This window comes from Marmota flaviventris, chromosome 3, assembly GCF_047511675.1.
Source record: "Marmota flaviventris isolate mMarFla1 chromosome 3, mMarFla1.hap1, whole genome shotgun sequence".
Lineage (NCBI taxonomy): Eukaryota > Metazoa > Chordata > Mammalia > Rodentia > Sciuridae > Marmota > Marmota flaviventris.
The window spans coordinates 66,389,783-66,404,074 of record NC_092500.1 but is presented as its reverse complement, the minus strand read 5'-3'; the positions used below and the strand labels follow the sequence as shown (position 1 = coordinate 66,404,074).

General features: G+C 46.6%; 1 protein-coding gene across 1 annotated transcript in view; it reads right to left on the bottom strand.

Moving 5' to 3' along the window:
• Positions 1-14,292, bottom strand: part of Fam186a (family with sequence similarity 186 member A) — a 63,092-nt gene that overhangs the window by 12,480 nt on the left and 36,320 nt on the right. The window contains exons 5-10 of the mRNA XM_071609281.1: positions 13,994-14,221; positions 13,574-13,813; positions 12,812-12,991; positions 12,014-12,235; positions 10,466-11,077; positions 8,040-10,393 (exon numbers count right to left, since the gene is read on the bottom strand). Coding sequence (XP_071465382.1) covers positions 8,040-10,393; positions 10,466-11,077; positions 12,014-12,235; positions 12,812-12,991; positions 13,574-13,813; positions 13,994-14,221 — 3,836 coding nt within the window. The remainder of the gene's footprint in view (positions 1-8,039; positions 10,394-10,465; positions 11,078-12,013; positions 12,236-12,811; positions 12,992-13,573; positions 13,814-13,993; positions 14,222-14,292) is intronic.

The following is a 14,292-nucleotide window of genomic DNA, read 5'->3' as shown; positions in this document are numbered from 1 at the left end:
GACACATTGTTGGAAGGACTTAACCTTGATGTGAAAAAGAAGCTACCTCCATTAATCACCACAGTCAGACCCAATACACTTAGTGGCCAATCTGACTCTAAGATTCTGCTATAAATCTCTCAGTCTTAAGTTTCAGCTAAAACTCAAATTCTGAGGGAGACCTCTTGACCTCACTCCCTTTTTTAAAATATCTTTGTACAGGTCTCACTTACATGCACCAGCTAAATTATTCTATCTAGGGGCTGTAATTCTATCAGGTAAACAAGGGACTTGTAAAGAGGTCATGCAAAGTCTGTGCCCTGTCAGGAGTCATGATTTACCTGTAGCCTTGAGAGATAACAGTTTCTTAGGCCTGCAGGCACCAGCTCTAAAGTCTAAATTCCTTCATTCCTACCGTGGTCAGATAACTCAGTTGGGGGAGGGAAATAGTTAATCTCACTTCCCCCTTAATTAGGGAGGAAGAAAAAAGAAAAATGTCAGTTTTAAAATGAGCTGCAATTTTCAGAACAGTGAGGGTTATGTTCCAAACATAAAGCAGGCCCCTGTTACATGAACAAATTTTTAATTAAAACTTACCTGACTTTGTCTTATCTCAAAGTGCCTCTAAGCTCTCTACAAGGTTTTTGTGTCCTTGCTATTTAAATAATAAGATATTCTAAATTCTTAAGTGCACCTAGATTATTTGGATTTTAGGGATGTTCTTTTTTGGATTTTTTTCTTTTTTTTCTTGAGGTGTAGGTAGGGGTTATAAAGTACCCTGAAAACTGCATAACAGGAACAAGGACATTCATACTGCTGATAATTTGCAGACAATTTGGGACAGACTTGAAGGTCTGGTCCTGATAGACACAAAATATACCCCAAAGATAAAGTATGGGACAGACTTTTTAAAAAGTTTGATCCTGGTTGGGAACTCAAAGACTACCTCAAGTCCTGTTTTCTTTCCAGAAAACCACATTGAAGGTTATGGGTAATTTAGGGTATATCCCTGAGAACTCACCCCTTGGGTGCATATTAAGTAATTGAAATTAGTTTAAGACAGAGGACTTAAATCAATTTTTTTGTCCTGTAACGACTTGGTCCCAATATAAATTAGAGAATGGAGGTTTGTTCTGTAAATGGGAAAAATAGATAGAGATCTGACTATCTGGTTTCCCCCTTCCCTCAAACTGCCTGTAAAAAAAAGGTGGGGCTAATTAAGCCACAGGAGGTGGCACACGCCTGTAATCCTGTCACCTCGGGAGGCTGAGCCAGGAGGATCGTGAGTTCAAAGCCAGCCCTAGAAATAGGAGGTACTAAGCAACTCAGTGAGACCCTGTCTCTAAATAAAATACAAAAAAAGAGGCATGGGTGCTGGGGATATGGCTCAGTGGTTGAGTGCCCCTGAGTTTAATCCCCGGTACCCCAAAAAAGGCTAATTATTCAAAGATGTTGTCTTAAGCAGCTTTTCAATGGCTAACTCTCAAACTCTCTTGGGTCTAAAGGAAAAAGAAAGAGATCTTTTCCTTTAAAAGATTTTTTTTTTAAGTAAAATAAACAGTAATGATGGCTGACATGGATCTATCTCATGGATGGACAAGTGGCCACCTGAACCATTGATTCAGTGTCCGACATGATTGATAGACCTTGCCCCAGCTATTGCCAACTGTACAGATCTCCTCCTTCACCCAATTGGGAATGTCAGTCCTGACTTGCTTCTGGGTGAAAGTTGGTGTGTGGGACTGAGGAAGGCTTCAGACAATTAAAGGCAGCTGACCAGGGCCACTCCCCAGTGCTGCATGAAGATCTCAGGTCCAGAGTCTGACCCCAACAGCCCTAAAGGGTACCAAATATCAACCACCGTCTGTTCTTTCTGTTACTGATTGACTTGGCCCCATGGTGGAGGGCACCCTCATTTGATGAATCTTGGATCTGAGATTAAGTCTTAGTCTGATCTGAGGTCTTTGGGAAAGAGGTGACCCATTCATTAGTCCCCAGAGCATGAGCTAAGCAGTCTCTCCCTCTTCAAAAATACTTCTACCTGGTGTCTGCCTCTTAAACAGGGATCCATTAGGCAAGATTACTGTAATATAACTTCATAATTAGACTGCCTTCCCTAGACCCTCAAGAGATTATTTTTTTTCTTCTGTATTCCCTTTATCTGGTAGGAAAAAGAACAGAAGTTCTGTTTCATTTTATTAGAGTAAACTATCCTTTATCTCTCCTAGTTCACAGAGCCAAATTATTTACTTTCTCTATTGGGGATATCACCCAGAACACTAATGGGCTTTCTTCCCACTTTAATTGAGGAGCATAATATGAAATCATGTTTCTATGAGTATGAAGACCCAAAAGGACAAAGGGAACATGTAAGAAAGTTTTTAAAGGCACAGCTCGATGGCAAATATCCTCCCTTAAACTAAATAGTTATCAAGAAGTTAGTATCCTTCATTCTGAGTGAGGCCCAATTGCCCCTTCCAGTACCCCCACCAAAATTTATTAACTAATGATAGGCTCAGCATAGACAGACTAAGATTCATTATAAGAAAGGCATCTAAGAATTTCATGGGCTTCCAGGTTAACAAGTCACACAGAAAGGGTAGTTAGTCTAAAGGCTTGCACCTTTTTCATGGCCACTCATGAAGGAGGAGAGAAGTTATTACCGTGCTGGTAAGGCAGCAGTTAAGTCCAGAGATCATGGAAGGAGGGATGGAAACTGCTGACCACTATAGGCTCCAGAATCTGGGAGACATCACTTAGCCAAAGACAGAGGCTCCAGAATCTGGGAGATGTTCCCTAGCCAAAGAGACAGTTTCCATGGCACAGGTGTCCATGTTCTGTTCCCTTTTGTTCTTTTTTGGTTGTTGTTCAGAAGGGAGCCTTGGCCTCAAAAATAATACCAGGGAACAACCTAATCATAGTTGAGAAAAAGGAAATGCCTGATAATTTTCTGCATCCAAACCTAGCCTGATTACCAAGTAGGAAAATAGAGAAATAGCCTCCAGAGGGAAACATAAACTATAACACCACACCATAATAGACTGGTTTTACAAAAAGGAGACAGATAAACATGATCAAAAATGCCCTATGTATGAGTTGTTGCCTTCCATGTTCAAAACAGCAGCTTTCTCTACTCTTTAACTGCCTATCTGATACACATCTAAAATGTAAGCCACATGAGCAAGTGCCCAAATCAGTTTAAGACCAGAGAAGGAAAGTGTAACTTTTAAATCCAAGCTACTATGGGACATAAAAGACTTTTTTCTCTTTTATTGTGCTCTGAGATTCTGCTCTCTCAGTAAGTTCCTCCCTAATGCTAAAGAACAGGAGAGATTTGGAAGACAGAAAGAAATAAAGAGAAGGGAAGAGGCTATCCCTCCTTCAAGCAGATGTCATTGGATGAATAGAGAGATGTAAAGTTAATCTCATTCTCCCACCAGTCCTTGAGAGTCACCCTCTTCCGCATTGCTTGTGGAAATGGTTGGTAGAGTATATCTTAAGATGCCAGTGAGATACAACATATTTTAAGGACACTATGAGAACTTGTTTGTAAAATATATTTCTGAATTAGATATAATGAATATATTCTATAGAAAACTCTATCAATTAAAGTTTATTCTCATTTTCACATCTTTTTTAAAATGATGTTTAATATTTTATTATAGTTTTTTTTTTTTGTGTGTGTGTGTGTGTATGTGTGTATGTGTGTGGTGCTGAGGATTGAACCCAGGGCCTTGTGCTTATGAGGCAAGCACTCTACCAACTGAGCCAAATCTTCCAGCCCATCATTTTCACATCTTTATACATAGTGTTTTTAAATTATAAAAAAGTAGACACCCCATTTACACATTATATTAACTATGTTCAGTTTGGTCCTTATGGTTGTTAAAATTAACAAAATCATGACTTCAATATTTTATAACTCTGAAGAAAATATAAAAATTTAAATATATTAAAATGAATGTGTGGAACTGAGGAAAGCTTGAGATAATTAAAGGCAGCTGACCAGGGTGTAAGTTTGGATATAAAAGTGGGTACCTTATTGTCTACAGGCAGTGGCAATAGAAATCATTTTTTTTAAAATGTGTTTCTTTTTTAAATTATTTTTTAGTTGGAGTTAGACACAATACCTTTATTTTATTTATTTTTATGTGGTGCTGAGGATTGAACCCAGGGCCTCTCACATGCTAGGCAAGTGCTCTACTGATGAGCCACAACCCCAGCCCCTTAAATGTGTTTTTTAAAATTTGTTTTCTGTATCCGAACCTGGCCTGATTACCAACTGGGGGAATAGGAAAATTGTCTCCAGAGGGAAACATAAAATATAACACGTTTGTCTATAGCATCTAACATAAAATCTTCTAATGAAATGACAGATTCTCAAATATTGGTAAAAACAACAACAAAAAGAACAGGAGAGAGAGATAGAAGAGATCTGGAAAGGCTAGCTGTGCTAGGTCCTCAACCTTTTGAGGATGCTTAAGCGGTCTGCATTCTATTTTGGAATAACACAGCAGGTATTACCCCAAATCACTGAGATTCAGCTTCAGGAAGCCGATAGGATAAACCTGGAAATATCAGGGGACACCCTGCTTCTGGAGGGGTTTCCTCTTCTCTCCTCAAAAGTTGGGCATAGGGAAGGAAAATTGAAAGATCCCATATGTACAAATTTTCTTTACCTTGAGAAGCTTTTTCTTTAGGAATTCATGAGCTCCCATGTCCTTTAAATACCTGGACTGACTCTATTCTGATCCAAAAGTGATCTCTGGTCTGATGGAGATGTTCTACATGCTTCTTTACTAGAGTAATTATGGCCATGAACTTGTGCTCTTTTTTTTTTTAAGCTCATACTTTTTGTGGTAAATTCACATTTTTTAAAATTTATTTTTTAGTTTTAGGTTGGCACAATGTCTTTATTTTATATTTATGTGGTTCTGAGGATTGAACCCAGTTCCTCATGCATGCTAGGCGAGCGCTCTACCACTGAGCCACAACCCAGCCCCCCCCCCCCGCCATTTTGTTCTGCTTAGTCTTGTTTTGTCTAATGTAGAGTTTTTATTTTTAGCTCTATCTGTTTTTTCTTCTGTCTTTTCAGAGGCCAGTTATTCAAGGGAAAGCTCAAAACTTTTTGTGTTTTGTCAGTTTTTAATGTATATTTATGTGCAACTGTATAGCATATGTTTTGGTCCCAAAATTAGCATATAGATAAATGAGTGCTCATAAGTTAAATTTTAAAAAAGAAAGAAATGGATCCAAGTGTCTTTTAGGTCACATGACTTAAGCCTTTAAGAAAAAGTTCAATTTAAATTGGCTAACCAGATAAGATTAAAGATGTTTTTCTAAGTGGTCAGGAATTCAGTAAAGTGCCAATTCCTATAAAATGTTTGAAGTATAATGTCCATTGCTTCTAGTCTTTTTCTTCAGCAGGGAAAAGATGACTTATACTGTTAACTACACGAGTCTGATATTCTGGTTTTCATGGGTAACCTAAAGCTAATAGTTAAAAAAAATGAATAAATTAGATTAATATAAATGGGATTAGGGCTGGGATTGCAGCTCAGTGGTAGAGCACTTGCCTCGCATACATGAGACCCTGGGTTCAATCCTCAGCACCACATAAAAAATAAATAAATAAAAATAAAGATATTGTGTCCATCTACAACTAAAAAATACATATATTAAATAAATGGGATTAATCTTCATAAATGTGGGGGGGGGTTTGCTTTCATAAATGAGGGATGATTTCCTTCTTTTTTTTGTTTTAATTAGTTACACATGACAGTACAATGATCTTGACATATCATACATTTGAATCAGATGGGATATAAATGTGTTTTTGTTAGAGGAGACCTCCGATTAAATTGCAAAGTTAAAATTACTACTAAAACATCAACTGCTAAATATAAATTCAAGTACTCTTTAGGATTACTTTGTTTCTGGGTCTATAGTGAAAACAAGGTTACTAAAATTCTAGCAGGTGTAATTTTATATGCAAAGAATACAAAATGTTTCAGCTGTGTTTCAATTAAAGTATTATAAATAGCATAATATATTTCATCTTATTAGGAGTAATTGGAAAAATTCAGAAATTTCATAAGGATTGTTTCAGAATGTAAATTTAAGAAAAGGTCAGCAACTAGAAAAGAAATACAAGAAACTTCTAAGTATGGAACTAATATATTTGTCCAAGTTTTGTCTAAGTACTATGTAAAAGATTGTATTATTACAAAAATGAGATGCATTTATACATCAGATAATAAGTCTATTTTTGATCATCAACACAGTTTCCTAAACATACAAGAGATTTAAAGTTATACTTTGATTTTTGTCACTGCCACTAACCTATGCAGACCTGTGGTTACAGTTACCCTATACTAAGGATTATAAATTTTTCTTTAAAAGTTAAACTTGGGCTAGGTACAGTGGTGCACGCCTATAATCCCAGTGGCTTGGGAGGCTGAGGCAGGAGGATTGCAAGTTCAAAGCCAGTGGATGAAAGTGTTTAGATGTAAAATCATATTTAAAAGCCTGGGGTTCCTCAATGTGGAAAGAGAAAATTAAACAAAAGTATACAGTGAAACATTTTTCAACAAAACTAACTTAAGCTTTGAAATTAGAAGTTCTGATTATAGGTTGAAGAAGTTTTCCTTTTGTACTTTGTTCCAATCCTTCAGTTTCCAAATGAATTTGACCTCCTAAAATATAAATTTTAAGAGAACAGGGGACTTTGTTTTCTTTCCTGGGGTATCCCTAGCACCTAGAGCAATGCTTGGCACATAATAAAGATGTATTGGATAAATTATGTAAGCTGTTCATAAAATTAATGATAGCCTTTTCTGATATTATGGGTATTTTTAGTTATAGGTGGACACAATATCTTTATTTCACTTCTATGTAGTACTGAGGTTTGAACCTCACGTGTGCTAGGGGAATACTCTAACACTGAGCCACAACCCCAGCCCCTAAATTTGGCATCCTATAATTTGAGATTAAAAATTTCTTCCTAAATAATAGGTTAGTAACCTCAAACACAAATTTTGAGAATAGCAAGACAATTGTTATTTACTTTGACCCATTTCTGATATTTGAAATTTTAAAAAATCAAGACCAGCAGCAAAATTGCTATAACATCTTGTATATAACCTGTCATTTCCCATTTTAAAATCATACATCTCTGGTGAACTGAAGATGACAGAGATTCAGAATAACTGTCAAGCATCTCTAAGCTTTTCAAGTTGATATTTTGGAGATCATCTATAATATCCACAAAATATATTTTAGAATCTCTACTAGAGATATAGATAGATGAAATGGATCAAGTTATATATATTTTTTCCTTTCTCCTTCCCCTCTCCTCCTCCTCCTCTTCTACTTCTCTTCCTCCTCCTCTTCTTCTTCCCTTCCTCCTCCCCCTCTTCCTCCTCCTCCTCCTCCTCCTTTCCCTACCCTTTTTATTTTTAGATAGTCTTGGTAAGTTGTTGAGGCTGGCCTGGAACTTGTGATCCTCCTGCCTCACTGCCTCAGCTTCCTGAGCATCTGGGATTACAGGTGTGTGTGTGTGTGTGTGTGTGTGTGTGTGTGTGTATATATATATATATATAAATTTCTTATTTCCTAAAAAATATATCTACTGGTTCTGGGGTTGTGGCTCAGTTGTGAGGATTTGCCTAGCATATGAGAGGCACTGGGTTCAATCCTCAGCATTGCATATAAAAAAATATAAAGGTCTATTGACAACTAAAAAATACACATTTAAAAATAATCTGCTTTTGCTATCTTAAAATTTTTAAGTTGTAGAAGGATACAATACCTTTACTTTATTTCATTTTTTATGTGGTGCTGAGGATTGAACCCAGTGCCTCACACATGCACTGAGCCACACTGAGCCACAACCCCAGCCCCTGTTTTTGCTATCTTAAACAAGTTTCCATCCCACAGAACTTCTATAAGAATGCTTTAAAGCATATGATCTGATAAATATGAATATACTTCTAGGCAATGAGGGGGAGTGTTTGAAATCAGAACTGTACCAGAAAACTGGATATGATAATTACATCTACCTGGCATGCTGGATCAGGCTATAGGCAATGTACTTGCGGAACAGGTATCCCAGCCGAATATTGTTCCTATGAAATGTCTCAATTATGAGATTCCTAGCCATTGTATGTTGCTGCGAAGGGAGTCCAGAAGTTTTTGTGGCCTGATTTAATAGTATCAGATTCTTCCTCTGAGCCTCTACATCAACAAAATATCTCTTTTCTTCAAGCTCTTGGGGAGAGGAAGGGGGCACTGTCACCTTTGGTTTCTTGATGCCTAAAACTGAAGGCAGAATCCAGGGCTTGTCTATAGGAGGGAATCGAGATTTCTGGTCCCACTGAGCAGGTAAGATCTGTGATATTTTGGGTAGTTGAGTTATTAGAGAAGGTAGTGACATTTGAGGTTTCATGAGAGGTGGAAAGGCCTGCCCATCAATGTGAGGGGTTTGCAATATTGGTATCCTATAATTGGTGAGATGGGACTGAAATGTTTCAAATGGTCCCATGGCAGAAGTATCTTGGAGCATCTTGGTTTCTTCAGAAGTGTCAGAGACCTCTGATATTTGGGCCTTCTTAGTGGTGAAAGGAGCTTGAGATACCTTAGAATCTGGAGCACTTGGATGAACCAAAGCTGGTTTAGATTTCAAAGAAGAAATAATTGCTGATCTTTTCTGAGCAACAGAAGAGGACAAAACTCCCTGGGGCTTTTCAGGGGCTGTTGGAGGCCAGAATGTGGAAGGATATCTGGGAGTGGAAGGGACCCATAGTGGTGAAACTTGCCCGGGAATAATCCATGGTGCCAGTTGCTGCCCAAAGAGAGAAGAGGTCTGCAGATAGGGAGAGGGCTCAGGGGTGGCAGAAGGCCGGAGTGCCTGGGGCTGCTCCAAAAAGCTGGGTCCAGATTCCTGAAGCTCCCTGGGGATGGAAGAGGCTTCAGGAACCAAGGGCTTTCCAGGAGACAGAGGATCCCGGAGTTTGGGGATCTGTCCAAAGGTGGATGGGAGTCTTGATATAAGAGGTTGCCTGGGAGTGACAGGGGTCTGCAATATCAGAGGTGGCCGGGGAGTCAGAAGGCCCCTAGATATGAAGAACTGCCTAGAACTAAGGGCCTCCTGTTCAAGGGGCTGTCCTGGAATGGGAGGGACCCAAGATATTGGGAGTTTCCCAAGATTGGGAGAGATCTCTGGTGCTGCAGACTGTGCAGGAATGAATTGACCTTTACCTACCAGAATCTGTTTAGAGGTAGGAAAGATTTGTGGTGCCAAGAGCTTTCCTGGGCCAGAAGGAATATGCATTCCTTGGCCTTTCCTAGGATTGCCAGGGCTTGGAGATAGTCTTGATGGAATGGATTGTTTAGTGGGGAAAAAAGTCTTCAATTCATGAAATGGTCTAAGAGTGGAAGGAGCCAATGTGGAGAGCTTTTCCAGGGTGAGAGGAGTGCCAAGTGCCTGGGCCTGCTGGAGGGAGGGAGTGACCCTCAATGCATAGAACTGCTCCAGGCTAATAATGTTTGATGCCCCTTGAAACTTTTCTGGAGTGATAGAAACCCTCAATTTTCTGGCCTGTTCTTCAGTAAGAGGGACTTCTAATGCCTGTGCTAGCTTGGGGGTGTGGGTGATGCCTACTGCCTGACCAGAAGGGAGAGGGGGCAGCAATGCCTGAACCTGCTCAGGAGTGAGAGTGGCACCAAATACCTGAGCTGATTGAGGGGAAAGAGTGACAGTTTGAGCATGGGCCTGCTGAAAGTTAAAACTAATCCCCAGGTCCTGTGCCTGCTGTGGAGTGAAAGGGACCCTCTGTGCCTGGGCCTGCTGAGGGGTGAGAGTGATCCCCTGTGCCAGCGGTTGCTGAGGGGTGGGAGTGAACCCCAAGTCTTGGGCCTGCTGAGGGGTGAGAGTGATCCCCTGTGCCTGAGCCTCCTCAGAGGTAAGAGTGAACCCCAAGTCCTGGGCCTGCTGAGGGCTGAGAGTGATCCCCTGTGCCAGGGCTTGCTTCAGGGTGAGAGTGAACCCCAAGTCTTGGGCCTGCTGAGGGGTGAGATTGATCCCCTGAACCTGGGCCTGCTGAGAGGTGAGAGTGATCCCCAGTACCTGTGCCTGCTCAGGGGTGAGAGTGATCCCCTTGGCCTGGGTCTGTTCAGGGGCTAGAGTAATCCCCAGTTTCTGGGCCTGCTCAGGGGTGAGAGTGATCCCCTTGGCCTGGGCCTGCTCAGTGGTGAGAGTGATCCCCAGTGTCTGGGCCTGCTGAGGGGTGAGAGTGATCCCCTGGGCCTGGGCCTGCTCAGGGGCAATAGTGATCCCCAATGCCTGGGCCTGCTGAGGGGTGAGAGTGATTCCCTGTGCCTGGACCTGCTGAGGGGTGAGAGTGATCCCTTTGGCCTGGGCATGCTCAGGAGTGATAGTGATCCCCAGTGCCTGTTCCTGCTCAGTGGTGAGGGTGATCCCCCATGCCTGGGCCTGCTGAGGGGTGAGAGTGATCCCCTGGGCCTCGGCCTTCTGAGGGGTGAGAGTGATCCCCAGTGTCTGGGCCTGCTGAGGGGTGAGAGTGATCCCCATTTCCTGGGCCTGCTCAGGGGTGAGGGTGATCCCCTTGGCCTGGGCCTGCTCAGGGTCAAGAGTGATCCCCTTGGCCTGGGCCTGCTGAGGAGTGAGAGTGATACCATGTGCCTGGGCCTGATAAGGGGTGAGAGTGATCCCCCGTGCCTGAGACTGCTCAGGGTTGAGAGGGATCCCCAGTGCCTGGGCCTGATCAGGAGTGAGAGTGATCCCCAGTGCCTGGGCCTGCTCAGCGGTGAGGGTGATCCCCCGTGTCTGGGATTGCTCGGGGGTGAGAGTGATACCCCGTGTCTGGGATTTCTCAGGGGTGAGAGTGATCCCCAGTGTCTGGGCCTGCTGAGGGGTGAGAGTGATCCCCAGTGTCTGGGCCTGCTGAGGGGTGAGAGTGGTCCCCTTAGCCTGGGACTGCTCAGGGGTGAGAGTGATCCCCAGTGCCTGGGCCTGATGAGGGGCTAGAGTGATCCCCTGTGCCTGGGCCTGCTGAGGGGTGAGAGTGATCCCCTTGGCCTGGGCCTGCTCAGGGGTGAGAGTGATCCCCTTGGCCTGGGCCTGCTCTGGGGTGAGAGTGATCCCCTGTCCCTGGGCCTGTTCAAGGGCTAGAGTGATCCCCAGTGCCTGGGCCTGCTGAGGGGTGAGAGTGATCCCCTTGGACTGGGCCTGCTCAGGGGTTAGAGTGATATCTAGTGCCTGGGCCTGCTGAGGAGTGAGAGTGGTCACCTTATCCTGGGCCTGCTCAGGGGTGAGAGTGATCCCCAGTGCATGGGCCTGATGAGGGGTGAGAGTGATCCCCAGTGCCTCGGACAGCTGAGGAGTGAGAGTGATCCCCTTGGCCTGGGCCTGCTCAGGGGTGAGAGTGATCCCCAGTGTCTGGGCCTGCTCAGGGGTGAGAGTGACTCCCTGTGCCTGAGTCGGCTCAGGGGCTAGAGTTATACCCAGTGCCTGGGCCTTCTCAGGGGTGAGAGTGATCCCCTTGGCCTGGGCCTGATGAGGGGTGAGAGTGATTCCCCATGCCTGGGCCTGCTGAGGGGTGAGAGTGATCCCCATTGCCTGGGCCTGCTGAGGGGTGAGAGTGATCCCCTTGGCCTGGGCCTGCTCAGGGGTGAGAGTGATCCCCAGTAACTTGGCCTGCTCAGGGGTGAGAGTGATCCCCCGTGCCTGGGATTGCTCAGGGGTAAGAGTGATCCCCTTGGCCTGGGCCTGCTGAGGGGTGAGAGTGATCCCCTTGGCCTGGGCCTGCTGAGTGGTGAGAGTGATACCCCATGCCTGAGATTGCTCAGGGGTAAGAGTGATCCCCTTGGCATGGGCCTGCTTTGGGGTGAGAGTGATCCCTTTGGCCTGGGCCTGCTGAGGGATGAAAGCGATCCCCTCCGCCTGGACCTGCTGAGGGGTGAGAGTGAGCCCCAGTGTCTGGGCCTGCTGAGGGATGAGAGTGATCCCCTGGACCTGGGCCTGCTGAGGGGTGAGAGTGATCCCCTTGGCCTGAGCCTGCTCAGGGGCTAGAGTCATCCCCAGTGCCTGGGCCTGCTCAGGGGTGAGGGTGATCCCCTTGGCCTGGGCTTGCTCTGGGGTGATAGTGATCCCCAGTGCCTGTGCATGCTCAGGGGTGAGGGTGATCCCCCGTGCCTGGGCTTGCTGAGGGGTGAGAGTGATCCCCAGTGCCTGGGCCTGCTCAGGGGTGAAAGTGATCCCCTTGGCCTGGACCTCTTCAGGGACTAGAGTAATCCCCAGTGTCTGGGCCTGCTCAGGGGTGAGGGTGATCTCCTTGGCCTGGGCCTGCTCAGGGGTGAGGGTGATCTCCTTGGCCTGGGCCAGCCTAGGGGTGAGAGTGATCCCCTTGGACTGGGCCTGCTGAGGGGTGAGAGTTATCCCCTTGGCCTGGGCCTGCTCAGGGGTGAGAGTGAACCCCAGTGCCTGGGTCAGCTCAGGGGTGAGGGTGATCCCCTTGGCCTGGGCATGCTCAGGAGTGAGAGTGAACCCCAGTGCCTGGGCCTGCCCAGGGGTGAGGTTGATCCCCTTGGCCTGGGCCTGCTCAGTGGTGAGAGTGATCCCCAGTCCCTGGGCCTGCTCAGGGGTGAGAGTGATCCCCTTGGCCTGGGTCAGCTCAGGAGAGAGAGTGTTCCCCAGTGTCTGGGCCTGCTGAGGGGTGAGAGTGATCCCCTGGGCCTGGGCCTGCTCAGGGGCAATAGTGATCCCCAATGCCTGGGCCTGCTGAGGGGTGAGAGTGATTCCCTGTGCCTGGACCTGCTGAGGGGTGAGAGTGATCCCCTTGGCCTGAGCATGCTCAGGTGTGATAGTGATCCCCAGTGCTTGGGCCTGCTCAGGGGTGAGGGTGATCCCCCATGCCTGGGCCTGCTCAGGGGTGAGAGTGATCCCTAGTGCCTGGGCCTGCTGAGGGCTTAGAGTGATCCCCAGTTCCTGGGCCTGCTCAGGGGCTGTAGTGATCCCCATTTCCTGGGCCTGCTCAAGGGTGTGAGTGATACCCATTTCCTGGGCCTGCTGAGGGGTGAGAGTGATCCCCTGGGCTTGGGCCTGTGCCTGCTCAGGGTTGAGAGTGATCTCCAGTGCCTGGGCCTGCTTAGAGGTGAGTGTGATCACCTTGGCCTGGGCCTGCTCGGGGATGATAGTAATTCCCAGTGCCTGGGCCTGGTGAGGGGTGAGAGTGATCCCCAGTATCTGGGCCTGCTCAGGGGTGAGAGTGATCCCCAGTACCTGGGCCTGCTCAGAGGTGAGGGTGATCCTCTTGGCCTGGGCCTGCTCAGGGTCAAGAGTGATCCCCTTGGCCTGGGTCTGTTCAGGGGCTAGAGTAATCCCCAGTGTCTGGGCCTGCTCTGGGGTGAGGGTGATCCCCTTGGCCTGGGCCTGCTCAGTGGTGAGAGTGATCCCCAGTGCCTGGGCCTGCTCAGGGGTGAGAGTGATCCCCTTGGCCTGGGTCAGCTCAGGGGCGAGAGTGACCCCCAGTGTCTGGGCCTGCTCTGGGGTGAGAGTGATCCCCTGGGCCTGGGCCTGCTCAGGGGCAATAGTGATCCCCAATGCCTGGGCCTGCTGAGGGGTGAGAGTGATTCCCTGTGCCTGGACCTGCTGAGGGGTAAGAGTGATCCCTTTGGCCTGGGCATGCTCAGGAGTGATAGTGATCCCCAGTGCCTGTTCCTGCTCAGTGGTGAGGGTGATCCCCCGTGCCTGGGCCTGCTCAGGGGTGAGAGTGATCCCTGGTTCCTGGGCCTGCTGAGGGGTGAGAGTGATCCCCTGGTCCTGGGCCTTCTCAGGGGCTAGAGTGATCCCCAGTGTCTGGGCCTGCTCCAGAGTGTGAGGGATCCCCATTTCCTGGGCCTGCTCAGGGGTGAGAGTGGTCCCCTGGGCCTGGGCCTGATCAGGGGTGAGGGTGATCTCCAGTGCCTGGACCTGCTCAGGGGTGAGTGTGATCACCTTGGCCTTGGCCTGCTCAGGGATGAGAGTGATCCCCAGTGCCTGGGCCTGCTGAGGGGTGAGAGTGATCCCCTGGGCCTGGGCCTGCTGAGGGGTGAGAGTGATCCCCAGTGCCTGGGCCTGCTGAGGGGTGAGAGTGATCCCCAGTGCCTGGGCCTGCTCAGGGGTGAGGGTGATACCCTCGGCCCTGGCCTGCTGAGGGGTGAGGGTGATCCCCGTGGCCTGTGCCTGCTCAGGGATGAGGGTGATCCCCTGTGTGTGGGCCTGCTCTAGGGTGAGAGTGGTCCCTTGTGCTTGGG